Genomic DNA, 18,131 nt, shown 5'->3' with positions numbered 1-18,131 from the left:
CGCTCCTCCCGCTTAAGGAGACAGCAGCCCGGCTCCAGGCAAAACGCTCAGCGCGGAGTGTGGAATCGATCCTCGGGTCTGGTGAACAAACGCTTGAGAAAGAGCTCACTTCAGAAAATGCGAAATGAACTCCAAGGCTCACACCCCACCCCCCACCCGCACACACACACACACACACACACAAAAAAGCCTTGTTCCCTCTCCAAAGGGGGGCTGGGAAAAGATGACAGGAAAAAAAAGGAGGGGGGGAGTCAACTTTATTTGCAGACGGAATTTTGTAGAGAGGAAGGGTGCGTTTAGTTTCCAGGATTTTAAAATGAATTTCTGGTTGCCAGTGAGGACAGCGGTTACTCATAAGCACGAGGGGGAAAGGAGACGGGAAAGCAGCTAACTAGGAAAACCGTGGCAAAACAGAAAGATAATTTCCCCAAATAAACATCCTAGACACAGGTGACAAGAGGCTTTAAGGAGGACGCTGTCTGTCCGGTAGCGCGGGGTCTGGAGGCTGCCCGAAGGACCGATGCTTACGAACCGGCTTTCCGTGCTCCCGCGCGGGTTTGTCCCGCGCTGCGGGCAGCGTCCCCGGCTCAGCGGCGTCGGCGGACGAGGAGGCCCTTTCGCGGTCTGCTAGCGGACTTGGATAGGTCCAACAGACATCTGCCCCTTCCCCTGCGTTTCGGGAAGGTTGAGCCCTTCCCCAGTCACCCCCGCACGCACCGCTGGCTCCGCTGCTCGTCCAGCCCGCCAGCAAACCGCATCTCCAACTTGGATCAACCGACTCCTTTGGGTGCTCGACACCTCCGCCCAGGTCCTTGGTTCTCCACGCACGGTTGCCCGCCGATGCGTCGGTTCTCGGAGCGGGGCCCGGGCAATCCTTACACCTCCTTACAATCCATAAAGTCCTCCTCTAGTTTCGTGTCTGCCACACATTGATAAGATGCAGATAGATACCTGTGCCCGGCGCCGGCGCCTGCGCTCGCTCTCGCGCACGCTCTCTCTCCCCCTTTTCAAAAATCTGATCTTTACCTCTCCACTCCAAGGTGCGCGGGTGCCAAGCAGTGATGAAATGAAAAGGAAGCCAATTGCTGGCCTGGAGGTGGGGGAGAGATAGCGCCCGGCGTGCGCCCGCTGCCGAGCCGGCAGCCGTAATTGCTGCAGACAGGGAGCGCTGGGGGTTGGGCGAGGTAGCCATGTATAAATAGTGTGATCTCAAATTGAAAGGCATAAATAACAGCAGGAGGGACCTGCCCCTGCGCCGAGAGTCCTCTCCGCCCGGGAGGCGTGAGGACTACAGCCCGGCTCCCAGCCAGCGTCGCCGAGCTCCGCGGATCCCCGCAGCCCCGGGCAGCCATGGAAGAGCTCACCGCTTTTGTATCCAAATCTTTTGACCAGAAAAGCAAGGAGAGCAGCGTGGGCGGCGGCGGCGGCGGCAAGAAGGATTCGATCACGTACAGGGAAGTTTTGGAGAGTGGACTGGCGCGCTCGCGGGAGCTGGGCAGTTCGGAAGCCAACCTCCAGGACATTACCGAGGGCAGCGGCCACTGTCCGGTGCATCTGTTCAAGGACCACGTGGACACCGACAAGGACAAACTCAAGGAGTTCGGCACGGGTAGGGGCGCGGAAGGTAAGCTCGCCAGGCGCTGGCTGCGGGCCCCTCCCGGCCGCGGGGCGCCACCTCGCCGCGGATCCGGCTCACCCGTCCGCAGGCTGCCCTCTCCGCTCCTCGCCGGCAAGCCCCAGAGTAGCGGTTCGCTCTCCGTCCACCCCAAAGCCGATTCGTTTACAGCCGCGGCTCGGGCGGAAAGACCCGGGCAATCGATCCAGAGTCTTTTTAAAGAAAGAAACGAAACCAAAGAGCGGCAGAGACGGAGGGAGGAAGGCAGGGCCGCCAGGAAAGGCAGAGGCGCGGGGGCCAGGAGCTGGGGCCGCGCGCTCCCCGCGCGCTCGCTCCCCGGGGCGGTGGCTCTGGGCGCCGTCACCCGAACTTTCTCGGGCTGCAGTCAGTCCTCGCGGATGTGCCTAAGACTGAGGTCTCCCGTAGGGCAGGGCAGCTGGGTGTGTGTCTGTCTGCCTGTTCTTTTTCTATCTGCACCGAAGCGCATTGAGGAGATTAGCTCGCATCTTCCCGAGTGCCCATGGCCTGCCGGTACCCCAGACTGGAAACAGTGCGGACGCGCTGGCTGGCGGTCACCCGGGAGGACAGCGCGCAGAGCCACGTCTCCCGTCTCCTGAACCTTTCGCCACTGTTGCCTCTTACGAAAACTTTCCCTTGACCTGAAAGGATGCTTAATTTAGGGTGACCCGAGTCTGTAAATTAAGCCCGCCCAGGTGCCCGCAGGTGGCTCGGGTATGGATGTGGTCTGAGCAGCTTAGGGTAGCTTTGGCCAAGGGGCCACAACCGCCCCACCCTGGGCTGTAAGAGCGCAGCGGCCCTGCTGCCGGGAGACGGGTCCAAAGCACGCACACCCCGGGCCCCTTCGCGCTGTTGTGCCTGAAGCCTCCGCAGCTCATCCGCTGGTAGTTGAAGCGGGAAAAGAAAGGCGCGATTCCCCGGCTCAGGGAGCTGGGCAGGGTGCTCCCGACGCACAGACAACGCAACCGGCACCCATAAATCAGCGGCACAAAGTCGTCTAGAGCCTCAGGGGCACAGTTTGAGGGTGCTATTAATATACGTATTTTTTCATTACAAAGGGGGAGACAGAGAGGCTCCTGGCTTTGCTCCCAGCTCCTGTTTCCCTGCTGTGGACATGGAGGGGTGGGTGGTCTCCCCAGGAGGTGGCTCTTCCCTGGGAAGCGCAAGCTTCCTGCTTGATGGCCCTGTGCTGTGGGTCTGGGGGGCAGAGTTCTGGGGAATGGCCTTGAGGGAGGCGTCTTTCTGAGGCCTTGTTGAAGCAGAAAGCTGGCGCCGGTAGAAATAAGCCCCTTGCTCGGCTGCTGACAGCCGGAACCTCTTGGGCCCCTCCACCCCACCTCCAGGATCACATACTGGAGACTGCTTCCCGCACCTGGCTCTATAATTCCTACAAGGGAGTTTTCCTTAATGGAGAGAGGGTTGACCTGGGGGCTCCACCCACCGCTGAACTTGATTTCAGAGGTTCAGGGTGCCCAGCGCTGGCCTTCTGGACTCCTGAACATCTCCCCTTTTCCTTCCTGGAGGTCCAGGCTGCTCCTTCCTTTCACCCTGGGTAGCCAAAGAGACAGGGGAACTCGAAAGAGGAGCCACAAGGAGAGAGCAGAGTGCAGTCAGGGTCGTTCCTAAAGTGGAGGAAATAAGGCTAGGGCTAGGAGAAGCGGTCACAACGACAGACCCAGTGGCAGTAGCTGTGGCTTTCTGCTCCTGGGGAGAGAGGAGACCCTGGGAGGCCCAGGCTGGCATTAGCAGGATGGGAGTGAAGGGAGAGCAGAAGGGGGTTTCCTTGGACTCCCGGAGAAGCCCAGCCATCTGGAGGTCCGGTGGGCAGCATGTCCTCACTGAGCCCAGTGTGGAGCCTCCGGATTTTGCAGAGCCTGCCTTAGGTCTCAAATCCTTAGCAGCCCAGTTTCTCAGCTAGGCCCAATACGGAGGCCTAGACTTGGAGAAATGAAGGAGGAAGGGACAGGGAGGCCGGCTCTGGGAAAGGACTTGCCATTGGGAAGAAGTAAGATGTTCTTGGAACTATCTCCCTTCCAGGAGATTAACAAGGATTTAAAGCCCTTTGGGGATGTTGCCCAGGGCTCAGAGGCCTTGAGAGGAGCCTGTGAGGCAAATAGGACTTGTACTGATCCTAGGCTCTGGGATCCCCAGGCATGTATGCTTGTAGACACTTCCCTTCCCCCTGTAGCTCCTGTGTCTTCCCCCTTTGCAAGCAGATTTCTGGGCTGTGGGGGACTTTCAGCAGACTTCCTGTGCTGCTTTGAGCGGGTTTCAGAGCTGAGTGGAGCCCTAGGCTCAAGCTGAGGCCCTTTGGAATAGACACTCTTGATGGGGAAGAGGGGTGTTGAACGACAGGTTGTAACCCCTGACTCTGGGGGCTCTGATTCGGACGTGGGGTGGTCTTTGCCCAAACCGGCAGTCCTGTGGCCAGGGAGAAAGAAGAGGAACACAGAAAGGTACTGAGGCTGTGGAGTTGCACCCCCCACCAGCCTCCAGAGAGGGGGAGAGGGGAAGGGTGCCTTTATTTTAAGGCCCTGAGCTCGGTGAGGGTCTGTTTCCTGGAGGAGGGGCTTCTCAGATTGGAATCAGTCTTGATGCCCCTCTGGCCTGATGCTCCCAAACACGAAGGAACTCCTAATGTTTGTACCTAAGAAAGTGCCATTCTTGGCACTGTGAGTGGGTGGGTGGGTGGGTGGGTGGGTGGGTGACTGAGTGCCCCAACCTGTGTGAAGGTGTGTCAGCGAGAGCCGCACGGAAGGAAGTCCAGGGCCTTCTGATCGCAGCCCAGCCCTTGGCTCGGCGCTGAGCATGGAGGCAGTGCTTTGCTTCCTGGGGCAGAAAGAGCCCAGGGTAGTGGCCGCGTGCCCGGCCCCTCTGCGTCCCGGAAGGAGGCTCTGATCCGGCGGCGGCCCCGTCCTGCTGCTCCGCAGTCTGCGTCAGCGGCTCTCCCCAGCCTGGTCCCCGGGCCCGCCCTGAGCCCTTCCAGGGTCCCCCTCCCCGGGCTTCTCCCGAGACTCAAAACTTGGGCAGTTTTTTCTACTCATTTCGACTGAAAAATAATATTTAGCACCCACTCCCCTAAAAAAAAAAATGTTAGGCTATGTCAACAGACACGGAGTGGATAATTGAGGAAACTATTCGGAGATTAGGCCAAGAAACACCGCACAGCCAATGCCGGGGTTATTACGGCGGGGACCTGTCTTCCCTCTAGTGGGTTTTCTCGACTCAGTGCCGTCTCTGCGTCAGGGAGCTTTGGTTAGGAGACCCCTTCTCGCCCGTGCACACACTTGGTTTTTCAGCAAGCTAAAACGTGAACGAGCGCGATCTTGCTCCCGGCCAGGGCCGCGCGCAGGCTGGGGCTGCAGGAAGGGCCGGGGAGGCGCGAGGCCGCGGCGGCAGGAGCCCGTCGGTGGGCGCTCGTCCTCACCTGTGCCCCGCCCGCACCCGCAGGTGTCTACGAGTGCAAGGAGAAGCGGGAGGACGTGAAGTCGGAGGACGAGGACGGGCAGACGAAGCTGAAGCAGCGGCGGAGCCGCACTAACTTCACGTTGGAGCAGCTCAACGAGTTGGAACGGCTTTTCGACGAGACGCACTACCCCGACGCCTTCATGCGCGAGGAGCTAAGCCAACGCCTGGGGCTCTCCGAGGCGCGCGTACAGGTAGGACTGCAGGCCCGGCCGCCCCAACTCCGGCGGGCCTGGCGCGCGCCCCCTCGGCCCAGGCCCCTGGCCCTTCTGCGCCCGCACGGTGGGAGCCCCAGGCCCAAGCGATCGGTGCGCAGAGTGCGAAGGTTAGGGGCCTTCCCTACACTCCGTCTGTTGTCAGGAATTTGGAGCTCTCTTCCCCCTCTGTCCACGGCTTCCGCTCCCTTCCCACCTCCCTATCTCTCTCTCTCTTCCTCGGTTCTCTCTTCCTTCCCAGCCCCCTCCCACTCAAGGGGAGGGGGGCGTGATGAGAGCGGCTTCTGCCCGCACTGCGCTGGATTAGCCCCGCGCGGGGGAAGCGGGCCGCTCGGGCGCTGTCCCCATCTGACTTCCCGCCTAGCGCACGAATTCGCGATGCCGCATCTGGCTTGTCAGTGTCAGCTGGGCCTTGGGTGTGTATGACACGTGCGCAGAGGAGACGCGCCGGCAAGGCTTTCTCCAGCACTGTAAATATTAAATTAAATTTACTAATTTATTTATGGGGAGGGTAGGAGCACAGGATGACGTCAAAGTCGCTGCCCCAGGTTCTGGAGGTCAGGCATGACAGTGGGTTTACCTGTACCTTGTTTCTCACGGCTCTTGGAAGCACCAGGAGGGCCCAGAGAGAAGGCAGAGGGGGCACGGCCCCAGGCTGTGGGGGGACTGATTCCGAATAAGTGAAATTAATATTGCTGCCCCCCGCCCCGGGCCGGGTGCGCATTGGAAGCACAGGGAATTGGGGAGAGAGGACTTCGCATTGGCTATTGGGTCAGCAAATTCAACTACAGCTTTGCCTCGATTTTGTTCATGAAACGAAAATGCAAACGTCGTTTATAGTCAGCACTTGATGTATCTTTAATTCAAAAATACACTCTTTTTTTTTTTTTTGGCTCCTTATCCTCTTCCCATCTTTGCACATCACCCCAGTAAAATGCTTACTTAAGATTAAATAAACACTCCCCAGGCGCTCTCTAGCTCTTCTCGGCAGTGGCAGCGGCGGTTCGCTTCGCCTTGCTGCCTCCGCGGGGCCGGCAGAGTCTTCCCTGTGGACCCAAACCCGGGGAGAGTGGATCCCAGCATCTGTGGCCGCAGCGAGGCTTTCCCGCCGGCCTCTCTCCACGGAAGATGGATAAGGCTGCCCCAGATAAATTAATGAAAAGATTAAACTTTTGCTGAAGGGGACATCAACTTTTATGTCATCTCCCTGCGTCTTTCTGCCTGGGACCTGTAATATCTCCCAGCCCTTGATGTACTGTTTCTATAAAAATAAATTACTTGTAATTTAATTCCACACTATTTCTTTCAGTAGTCTATTACCAGGGAGCACCTTAGCAAGCGGTACCGAGCTGCAGAAAATTGGTTGTTGGGTGCCTGCAGATGTGGGGGGGGGGAAGCCCTAAAATAAAAAAGGAGAAGAGGGGGGAGAAGTCAGGGGCTATCGATCCAGAGGTGAATTAAAATTTAACGACTGCAGATAATAATAAAAATAAACATGGGGATATAAGAGATAAGTTTCTATTGGCCACAGGGACAAAAATATCCCCTAATAAAGAGGAAGAGGAGGCCGGAAGTGCTCATAAAAGTCAATTAGTTAAAACATGGATGTGGCAGGGGGTGAAAGCCAGGCAGCGGGGCAAAGGAGCTGCTTTCCTGCCGTGGCAATTGTTTGGTGATCCTTCTCGATACAGCCTGTCCCTTGTTGTTAAAGGATATAGTTTCAATTTCGTGTGGAAATTTGCTGTAAATAAATTGAGGCTCCTATGGAAGCTGGTCCTTATTAACCTTTTATTTTTAGTGCTGCACTGGAAGCCCTATCGCCCAGCTGTCAAGGTTATAATTGAAAGTTATGAGACCGCGGTGAGGGGCAGGCAGTAATTTAATTACAACAAATATCTTCGGGTTTATGGCGCAGAGCTAAATTAAATGTCATTATTCACTGTCTGTAATGGAAATCAAAAGGAAATCGGATTATGGCATTTGTGAAAGAAATCACCGAGTGATCCTTAATGAAGAAATAACTGTCTAAACCAGTGTACTACGCTTTACTTAGCATATTCGGGGCTAATTGGAATTGATCGTGAATCACCCCAAGTCTGATTTATTATCGTTTAATGCAGCGGCTAATTCGTCACTTTTATTCTTCATAATCTTTTTTTTTTTTTTTTCCCTCTAGCTGAAGGGAGAGTGAGCTTCTCTTTTCCACATTTAAATAGGATTCTGGTTTTGAAAAATGCCCTCTCAGAGGCAGAATTTGCTCTCGCGTGTCTGGCTTCCCCTCCGGAGTAGGCAAGATGCCCGACCCCAGAGGAGAGTGGTGCGCGGGTCCCAAACGGCACCCCAGGAATAGAAGCGCAGGTTAGGGAATTGAGTAAAGATCTGTGAAGTTTCAACTTAAGGTGGGGAGAGGACATTTTTGAAAATGCTTTTTTAGGGGAACAAGGGAAAGTTGTCCAGGCTCCCTGCAGAGTGGTGGGACGAGCTTTCCAGCGACCTGGGAGCCAGTTCGGACAGGCAGGCTGGTGGCTCCTAGCGAGCACCCCCCCCCCAAAGAAGGAAACGGCCTCACGACAGCTTGTCATGGAAAAGTGTGCATTTGGCTTCTTAGACTTTCGAATGTTTGAGTATTTCCAACCTCCTTGAGGTCTGCTGAGGTTTCTCCGCCCAGGCGGGCCAGCCTGGGCCGGCGCGCAGAGCAGGGCGCGCGCAGAGCGCACTTTCAGCCCCAGAAGAGCCTCGAGCTGCCCGGGCAACTGGTGTCCACGGAAGCTTCTTTTGTGCCAGGTTTCCCCATGGCCAGGGACTCCCATCGCGGCCCCCGGTAGCGCGGAGGGAAAGCAGCGGAGAAAGCCAGTTACGAAAAATTAGCCGGCATCACCCAAGCCAAGGTGGGGTGGCGTAGGGACTTCGCGTTCCGTCCTCGACGTCCTGGAAGTAGAGAAAGCCAGGGTGTTCACGACGGGGGCTGTCTGGAAGGCGAAGGAGGTGTGAGCGTGGGCAGCCGGAGTTGGCTTGTCCGAGGGGGCGCTGTTCTTGCACATTTCTTGGCTTCGGTGAGTTGAGCCCAGCTGGGCCAAGGCACCACTGCCCTTTTGAGCCCAACCTCTCAGTGACCCAAGGCCTGAAGGCCTGCAACATTGGGGTGCACCCAGTCTTTGTGGGTGTCGGACGTTCGGGACTCTTATTAACTGGGACCACCACAGGGATTTCCAAGGAGCACCAGGAAGTTTCTGGAGCAGGCCAAGGAGGCAGGAAGTCCTGGGCTTAATTGGGGTGGGGGTGGGGGTGAAGGTGAGGGTGGGGTGGGGGTTGCAGTTCCCTGGTATGTATCCACCTGCATCCCCCTCTCTGGTGGTTAAAATCCGAGGGTAGAAGGTCAGATCCTCCCACAGGGTGGCCAGTAAAATGCCCACCCAGAACGCTAGAGACCTTGCGGGTTCACCAGGCACCTTGCCCCCCAGCACTGCTCCCTTACTTTATATGTACAGGTGTGTACACGTATATGTAGAGGTGTCAACGCTCAAGACGCATTTGGGGTGGAGGAGGGAGTGGAGGTGAGTTTGAGTGATCCCAGGCATAGGCAGCCAGTTAGGGCAGGGTTGGGGCTCAGGAGGGCTGGGGTCCCCTGGGTGGCCCCACTCCAGGTGACAGGGAGCCCAAGCGTGGGGGCATCCCGGCTCACCAGCTTCTGGCCATATCTGCTCCTCCGCAGGTGTGGTTTCAGAACAGAAGGGCCAAGTGCAGGAAGCAGGAGAACCAGATGCACAAAGGTGGGTGGTTCTGGGAGGCATGGGGCCAGCGGGGAGGCTGGAGAGGCTCTGGGAGGGACAGAGGGCTAGCGGGGTGTGTGGGGGAGGCCTGGGGGTTAAGGGGGAAGAGAAGGCTAGCAGGGGCGCACGTGGGGGAGGCCAGAAAGGTGCTGGGGACCAATGAGAGGGTGAGGAGAGGGGTTGTAGGGAGATTGTGGAGGTTGTGGGGGGACTAGGGCAGACACGAAGGGGTGGATGTGGGGAAGCCGGGGAGGTGTTGGGGACCAGGGTGATCCGGGGGACGGGCACTTGGTGTGGCTGGGAGGACCTGGGCCCCATCGGGGTTGGTTGGACCGGGGCCATGGAGGTTCTGGGGGGACCGGGGGCGACACTCACGGCTCCTTCCTTCTCTACAGGCGTCATCCTGGGCACGGCCAGCCACCTGGACGCCTGCAGAGTGGCCCCCTATGTGAACATGGGCGCCCTTAGGATGCCCTTCCAGCAGGTAGCGCCTTTTCCTTCCTTCCGATCCACGCAGGCCGGCTGCCTCCCCTCCCCCTTTCTCTGCGGGCTCCTCTGCCCCCGCCCATTCCTCAGCTTGCCCTGGGAAGAAAGGCGGCGGCTTTTACAAGGGGGCATTTATAGACGCGTTGGCACGTATTAAAATCATGCTGTAAAACTCTAAAAGTCACCTTTGGGAGGGCAGAAACACAAACTTAAACAAAACCTTACAAAACTTGGAGCGAATAGAGAAAATCCCACCCACCCTGGAACCACCCACCCTGCCACTGGCTGGGCCGTAGGAGGGGCGCGGGCCTGGATGTGAGGGCCAGAGGGGTCGCTCCCGCGCGCCTCTCCAGGGACTGGCCCCACCCTGCGCTTCGGGGTTGGTGGCCTCCGGCCCAGCCCAGAGGTTAGTCGGGCAGCCGTGGCAGGGCGCGGGATACCCCACGTGGACGTGGGGTGGCCGGGGAGCAAGAAGACAGTCTCAGAGCCCAAGAGCCCGCTTCGCCTGCACCCCAAGGGCCGTGTCCTGCTCAGGCCCAATGTGGGGGACAACAGGGGTGGGCTGTGTGTTTGGGGACTCCTGAGTCTAGGCCGAGACGGTATCCACGTGAGCCCTGATCCAGGCCCCAAGCTGGACCGGGCTCTGTGCGGGTTTGGGCCCCTACTTGGGGAACGGGGGCGAATACCCAGACGGAATAGAGGTGATCCGGACTTTTGGGGGTGCCTCATGGGCCACCGCCTGCTGCCTTTTAGCTCCTAGGACTAGGCCCGGGTTATATTTGGACCTGGGACGTGTGTTTGCGGTGCCGCGGCCCAGTCGCGGCCTGGGCTGGGGGACTAGGTGTGGAAGGTAAAAATAGACACCCAGGAATTGGAGCCCGGGCGCCAGGACTCGCAGTGCCGGAGCCGGAAGGGCGACCCTGGGCGTCGGTGCTGGGGGAGGGGCTGCTCCCTTGTTATCTGCCCCCTAGCCTGGGCCCACCTTCAGTCTCAGTGAGGAAGGAGCCTGCCCCTTGGAGCAACACTCCCTTCCGGACCGGGAGCCTCTCCAACTGCAGACGTCCGCTGCCCCATGTGGCGTCAGCTACTTAGTCCCGCTGAACGAAATGCTGCGGTCGGAGCCCCCAGGCCTGGGCGTTCGCCTCACGAAAAAGGGGCCCGGTGTCTCGGAGTGCGAGAGCCTGAGCCCAAGGCCAGACCTGGAGATAGGCCAAGCCAAAGGGTCAGACAGAGAGACCCCGGGCTCCGTTTTGATCCCCGCTAATTTTTTTTTTTTTTTTAAGAGGGTGGGCGCGGGGGTTCCTTCGGTTCACCCAACTCTGGCACGGACCGAAGCGGGTCCCCTGGAAGGAGAAGGGGGTTCCTTGACGGGGAGTGGAGACGCCCTACCAGTCCCCTAACGCCGCATTCGGTTCCCCCACCTCCTAACGCAGGTTCAGGCACAGCTGCAACTGGAAGGCGTGGCGCACGCGCACCCGCACCTGCACCCGCACCTGGCGGCGCACGCGCCCTACCTGATGTTCCCGCCGCCCCCGTTTGGGCTGCCCATCGCATCGCTGGCAGAGTCGGCCTCCGCCGCCGCCGTTGTGGCCGCTGCCGCCAAGAGTAACAGCAAAAACTCCAGCATAGCAGACCTGCGGCTGAAGGCGCGCAAGCACGCGGAGGCTCTGGGGCTCTGACCCGCCGTCCGCCCCGCCCCCGGCCCGCGCCCCGACCCCGCACTCAGTCCCGCACACGACCCCCGCGACCCCCCGACCGGCCGAAGGATCTCCGGGAGCGAGAGCGCTGCGTCCTCGCCGCTCCAGGCACCCCGGGGTTCTCCCCGGACCGCACTCGCGCGACCCCCCAGGCCCACCAGGGACTGTACAGGAGAGAGAGCAGGGCGCCCTTCCCGAGCCTCGAGGATGCTAGTGTGTGCGTCCTGGGACCTGGATGCGGGGCGAAGGGACCCCGCCGCATCGCGCCATCCTCTGCTGTCGGCGTTGCTACCCAGTGCATGTGGCTAACGACACTCATTTTGAAGACCATAGAGTATATTAAATAAAAGATCCCCGGGGCTGGTCTCCACTCAAGATGACATTTCTTTGTTGCCAACAGTATTACTTCACTGCCACGAATGAGCTGCAGGACGCATGTGGATTTAAACATGGACTTTCACATCCGGCCGGCGCCGCGCTCTCCTCCCCTCTCCGCCCAAAGGCAGCAATAACCCAGCGCCTCTCGCCAGGAGGCCAAAGACTTGGCCAAGGGCAGGGGAAGGGGCAGAAGGACCAGAATTTGGAAAGTCTTGACCGCTGAGAGGACCTGGATTTCGGGACGGTCTTAAATGTACACGTGTGTCCCCAAAGCACCGGAGGAGTTGAGATTCCTTGTGCCATAGAAACAGGCGACTTTTTAACTTTTGCAACGTTTGATTCCCGCGTTGACGTTTTTTGCTGTTTTACAGAATTCAGAAACGAGCAACAAAGGTGGACGTGTGGCTAGAAGGTATAATACTGACGCAGCATAACTTTAGTGAAATGCAATGAAGAGTTCAGTCAAGTGCAATACTGTAAATATTATAGATTTAAAGGGAAATGACTGCACACCCCGAATCCGTCTGCTGCAGGCTGCCCAGTCCTTCCTGGACCGGGTCTGGCCGTGGGTGGGTGGTGGCCAGCATGGCGGGGGGGTGTCAGCGTGCTCCGGACATGGTTGACATGAGATGTGCCGCAGGTGGTTAACAGAATACATGTCAGGATGGAAGGGGACAGCTGGGAGACATCCTCCCCCAAGGGGGGTTTCAGAAGGGACTGTTTGGTAGTGGTGGGCAATTCCACATTTTCTTTTCTTTCCTTTTTTTTTTTTTTAACCCTTCGGTGCCCCCAGTTGTATATTCACCAAATAGCAACTTGTCTTAACAGCAGGCATGGCACGGGGAAGTTGATTGATGATGTAACCAAAGGAGGAGGAAGATCCCAGATGGTGCCCCTGAGGTTAGATGAGGTGCTTTAGGACGGCTGTGTGGGGTTGGTGGGGAAGCAGAGCTGGGCTTGTCTACCTCGAGGACATTCTGTGTGTCTACCCTTGGTCACCAGGCCTGGCCGAATGGAAGCCCAGCCACTTGGTGCTGCCCTCTGCTAACTGACCACCCAGCCTGTGCTGACTAACCTTCGATTGCTAACTCTATTTACAACAGACTTTCTGATCTTTCCAAATCGGGCAATTTTCCTTCTTAACCCTTGATTTTGATCTATTTCTCTAAGAAAATGTCCCTTCAATGCAAGGAGCCGCTTTCTACCTTTCCACCAAGCTGAAGTGTAGGATAAATTTGGACAATTCTCACTGGTGTCCACTGCTGCTCTTTATAAAAACCCTCTGATATTTTTATTTGGAAATTTCGGTAGAAGCCTAAAGTGGCAGAGCGGCGGAGAATACAAGGTCAGTGTTTTTAAACCACTCGCAGCTTTTGTTTTGGACTCCATTGCCGACGGCCATAATGCGTTTGTCCCCAACATCTCAGTTTTCTTTTTAAATAGGTGTGAACAGAAAGGAAGGTCCTATGCATAGCCTGAAACTTTCCTTTAGATGCAAAAAAAAAAAAAAAGGGGGGGGTTGGAAATATTCAGGGCTAGCAGCATTCCCGCTGATACTGAGGAGTTGGAAGTTGACAGTAAAATGTCCCCCACCCCGCAAAGGTTTATGGTTTTTCACTAAACAAGGCCGTTTGTCACCAGTCTACCCCTCCCCCGTGGAAAACTCCCTCCACTTCAACTGAAAGATATGGACCCTAATCCCTGGGGCTGAGAACCTGTCTGCAGTAGGCTGTGCTTGGGAGCTCCTGGCTCGGCTGGTCAAATGGAGACCACCCCATTTTCATTTTTGTTTTATTTAACCTGGAAGGTGAGCCAGATGCAACCCTGGCAGGGTGGACCCCCAGGACAAAGCAGACAGAATGGACTCTGCATAGGGCTTTGGTGGCTGGTACTGTTGAACCTGGTCAACTTTTTTGTCTCTTCCCAGAGTGGTGACCCAGGGGGCACTTGCTCCAGGGTGGGTGGCAGGTGTTGAGTTACGGGCATGTCTGCAGCCTCTTCTCTATCCCAGAAATTCCAGGATAGATGCAAATGGGAATTTCAGCTTCAGCAGTGGCCAGTTGGTCTCCCCACCCAAGCAAGCTCTGTCTTATACTTTCGTTTCAGGGTGTAAGGAGGAAAGGTAGGGGGTCCTGGTGGAGCAGCGGTTAAGCACTCGGCTGCTAACTGAAAGGTTGGCGGTTTGAACCCACCAGGAACTGCAGGAGAAAGACCTGGCAATCTGCTCCCATGAAGATTACAACCTGGGAAACCTTATGGGGCAGTTCTACTCTGCCACATGGGACCACTAGGAGTCAGCATCAACTTGATGGCACCCAGCAAAAACAACAGAAGGGATGGTAGCCACGAAGGCATATAGGCTGTGTGCGGTGTGTGGGTCTCAGTTTCCCTGGGGTAGGGGGTGCCTCGGGACCCCAGGCTTTGACACTCAGCATCGCAGGTGCAATTTTCTATGGGACCAGGGTGTTTTTCCACCAGCCGCCACACACTAAATTTATGGGGCTGACCTCTTTTGGCTGTTGTTGCTTCTGCCCCAAACAAGACTCTTTTCAAAGCCGTTCGTGCAACTTACAAGTAGCTTCGGCCTGCTTTCCTGCAAAGTGAGAAATACCACCTAGAAAGCAGACAGGAGAGGATTCCATGTGCATCCATTGGATGTCGGTGGGGCATTTGGTTGTTAAACCCACAGGGGAATGAGCAGACGGCTGGCTGAGCTGCGGGCAGGGGTCTCACCGTGGACCCCCATGTTTTATCCAGGGGGCTCTGCTTCCAATGTGGAGGAAGGCTGAGCACTAGGACACTGTTTCTTTTCCCTGAGAACTTGGCCAAAGAGTCTATTTAGGAGGGGAAGTGACCAGTGAGAAAGAACTCTGTTCTTGGTCCCTTTATTTGTTCCTGTGAAATCTCCGCTTGCACGTTTGCTTCTCTCTCCTTCTCTTGTCACCCTCTGAAACACAGAGTCATCCTTTCAGTGGGTAAAGACGCCCTGTGTTGGACTGAGTCTTGGGGTGCCTGTCTTGTGCATACTTTGGGGAGCATAGCCACCCGTGAGGACTGCTCGTGTTTATAAACAGGAAGCTTCTTCAGGGCAGACGGAAGTACTGCCCTCACTGTTGATGGGACCCTGACTGTGGTAGTCTTCGCTCCGACCTTGAACCAAAGGGGTGGTCCAGATTCGGCCCTAGATCACTTAGGTGGGTACAAAAGAAGCCGAAAACACGTTTGGCAAAGTTACAGAGTCCACCATCAAATCGGCTTGGCATCGCCCAGGAGGGATGGGAGTCTCCAGCATCCTCAGATCCTTGTGTCTCTAGGATGTCGGTACAACCTCCCCCGACCCCATTCCAAGTCCAGGTGGGCACCTGGTAGCCTCTCTCCTTGGAGGCCTGAGTTTCTGCATTAGGTTTGTCCCTGTCCTCAGACACGTGAGCTTCCGGGACTAGGTCTGGAGCACCTGGTCTGTATTAGCCCAGGGAGCAACAGGGATGATTCCCATACTGGCATCTGAGCTCATGGCCAAACACCCGGAAACCCAAACGAACCAAACCCGTTCCCATTGCATCAACTCTTGTTCACGGCACCCCCACGTGTATCAGAGTGGAACTGTGCTCCGTAGGGTTTTCGATGGCTGGTTTTTCAGAAGTAGACCACCAGGCTCTTCTTCCAAGGCACCTCTGGGTGGAACCTGCAATGTTTCTGTGAGCAGCCGAACCCTTAACCGTGTGTACCACCCAGGGACTCCAAGCCACTGGTTAAGATGTTTAAAATGCCTTTACTCCAACCCCAGCCCCGGCTTTAATCCTGCCCTTTCTGATTCTCCCCTAAGAGCCAAGAGAAGTTCCCAGCCCCCTTCTACTGGGGGCTTTTTGCCAGGACGCAGGAAGGACTGACTATAAGCTAGAGATAACGAAGGACATTTTTGAGGCACTTTGCTAAAGTTTCTTCTTTTCTCCAAGTTTGGGAGGTATGGAGGTGGGGGGTGGTGGGCTTTCAGTGAACAAGTTTGATGTGTTAAAAAAGAAAAACAAAAAAAACTGGTGCCTAATTTATTAAGAATTAGTGTAGGAATATGCTGATTTTTCAATACCCATGAAAACTTGATGCAATTTATAAATGTTTTATTGAAATTTGATATTTAACGAGGAATCAGTTCAGGAATGTAGAAAATATCAAGTTTCGAAGCTGTTAGCGTGCTATTTATTGAAAGGTGACAGACCCAGGCCCGTTGTATGTAAAGCTCGGATCAGCCAGAGACCTGCTCTCTGCTTCTTGGATATTGATGTATGTGGGTGTGTTATTTATTTTTTTGGTTGAAAGTTCATAAATATGTGCTATTTTAATTATGTGGAGTGTAAATTTGACATTGCCTTGCATTTATTTTTGTATTTTTAAAACCTATTGCTTTTCTTCTCCCCCCGCTCACCCCCAAGTTCTGAGCAGCCAAGCGTGGTTTTCCACCACGTCCCGGCGATGTTTGGGTTACATGTACAAGCTACGTCTGAACCGACAGGCGTTTTCAGGGATTGCTAACACAAAAAGGAATAACACAACCTTGCCCAAACCAACGGGTCGTAAGGTCCACATCCCTCTGCGACTGTGGGGAGAAAAACATTCTGAAAGTTTTTTTTAGCCATGTTCGCATGCTCCTAACACGACCCCCCTCCCCAGCCCGACATGTTTAGCTGTAGCTACAGAGTGTATTTTGTCAAATAATATGGTATGAATGTACACTTGTAAAAGTGAGATATAAATAAACTTATAAATATTTGTATGCACGTGTTAAAAAAAGTTCTCCTCTCTCCCGTTGACAAGCAGACTCACTGGAAAAAAGCCGAAGCAGTGTGGCGAAGGCCATGACGTTGTTTTCATACCTACAGCGGGCTTCTCTGTGCAGGCTCCCGTTGGCGTTTGGAGTTTCCTGTCGGGTTTGCAGATCTCTGGGTGGCGCAAATGGTTTGCACTTGGCTACCAACCTAAAGGTTGACGGTTCGAACCCACCCGGCGGCTTTGCAGAAGAAAGACAGGGCCATCTGCTCCTGTAGAGATCACAGCCAAGAAAATCTATGGGGCAGTTCTGCTCTGTCACATGGGGTCGTTATAAGTCAGAATTCACCCGAGGGCACCCAACAACAATAATGACTAATGAGGAGTCCCTGGGTGATGCAGACGGTTAACATGATCAGCCGCTAACCGAAAGGTTGGTTTGAACCCACTCTGGCACCACAGAAGAAAGGCCTGGCAATCTGCTCCCTCAAAGATTACAGCCAAGAAAACCCCATGGAGCACAGATCTACTCTGTAATGCGTGGGGTCACCATGAGTCACAGTTGGCTTGGCCACAACACGTTTCTTCTTGGGCTTTCAGGGGCCTCCGACTTCCAGGCCGATCCCAGCCCCTTTATTTAGGAAATTCCTTCCCCCAGAAAAGTGGGGAAGAGGCAAGCCAGACTCCAGTCAAGGTGTTGGGATACCACAGGTACGTTTGCCAGGAGGCCACCCTCTAGGGTTTCAAGTTTGAAAAGCCCCTCTTACTTCCTCTTTCCACAGAGTCCGATTCTACATGCCCCGCCTTGCAGTGGTGGCCGGGTTGTCATGAGAACGCAGAGTAAATGGAAAAGAAATCAACCTTTAGAAATGACAACTTTTTCTGGCATGTGCTTTTATCTCCTGATGTAAAGGGAAGTTAATGATGGAATTTGGTCCCCGGCTTCAATAGGAACCACATGTGGGGAAGGGGTGAAGGCGGATGGAGCTGCCCAGGAGAGGCGCCCGCTGCAGCTGGGTGCGGGGAGGAGAGGAGGTCCGGGGCCTCTCCACTCACAGGGCCCTGAGCCTAATGGTGCTGAGGTATCTCCGAGGTTCCCTACAACCCTCAAGTCGCCCCCTCCCCATGGAGGACGCCCTACAAAACGCTGCCTCTTAGAAGGCGAAGGAGGTTTACTTCATGATTCTTGGGTGCTGGGTCCAGCATGAGATTTCTCCTTTTTTGATCCGCGTTCCCTGTACCAGATTCATGCCTGGAGCTGGTTCCACTAAGTTAGTTTGCGCCTCCCAGGGACAGACGAAAGTGGTATCTGGCAGGTGTCTGATAAGGGTAAGGAGCGTTGGTGGTGTGGGGGGTAAGGGCTCAGCTGCTAACTGAGAGGCCGGTGGTTCGAACCCACCAGCAGCTCTGCAGGAGAAAGACCTGGACATCTGCTCCTGTAAAGACGACAACCTTGGAAACCCCATGGGGGAAGTTCTACTCTGTCACGTGGGGTTGGAACCAACTCGATGTCAAGACGTTTGGATTTTTTTTTTTTTTATTTAGGCTAAGGGGACATTGGTGGTTCAGTGATAGAATTCTCGCCTTCCATGCAGGAGACCTGGGTTTGATTCCCGGCCAGTGCACCTCATGTGTGGCCACCACCTGTCTGTCAGCGGAGGTTTGTGTGTGGCCGTGATGCTGAACAGGTCTCAGCAGAACTTCCAGACTAAGACAGACTAGG

General features: G+C 55.6%; 1 protein-coding gene across 1 annotated transcript; it reads left to right on the top strand.

Moving 5' to 3' along the window:
- Positions 1–1,350: 1,350 nt before the first annotated feature.
- On the top strand, positions 1,351–11,248 carry LOC135229088 (short stature homeobox protein). Its single transcript, XM_064278880.1, has 5 exons — positions 1,351–1,624; positions 5,084–5,292; positions 9,026–9,083; positions 9,479–9,567; positions 11,003–11,248. The coding sequence occupies exons 1-5, from the start codon at positions 1,351–1,353 to the stop codon at positions 11,246–11,248; spliced, it is 876 nt and encodes a 291-aa protein (XP_064134950.1).
- Positions 11,249–18,131: the final 6,883 nt, after the last annotated feature.

This window comes from Loxodonta africana, chromosome Y (genome assembly GCF_030014295.1).
Source record: "Loxodonta africana isolate mLoxAfr1 chromosome Y, mLoxAfr1.hap2, whole genome shotgun sequence".
NCBI lineage: Eukaryota > Metazoa > Chordata > Mammalia > Proboscidea > Elephantidae > Loxodonta > Loxodonta africana.
Note: the sequence above shows the minus strand (reverse complement) of the source record. Positions and strands in the feature narration are given on the sequence as shown.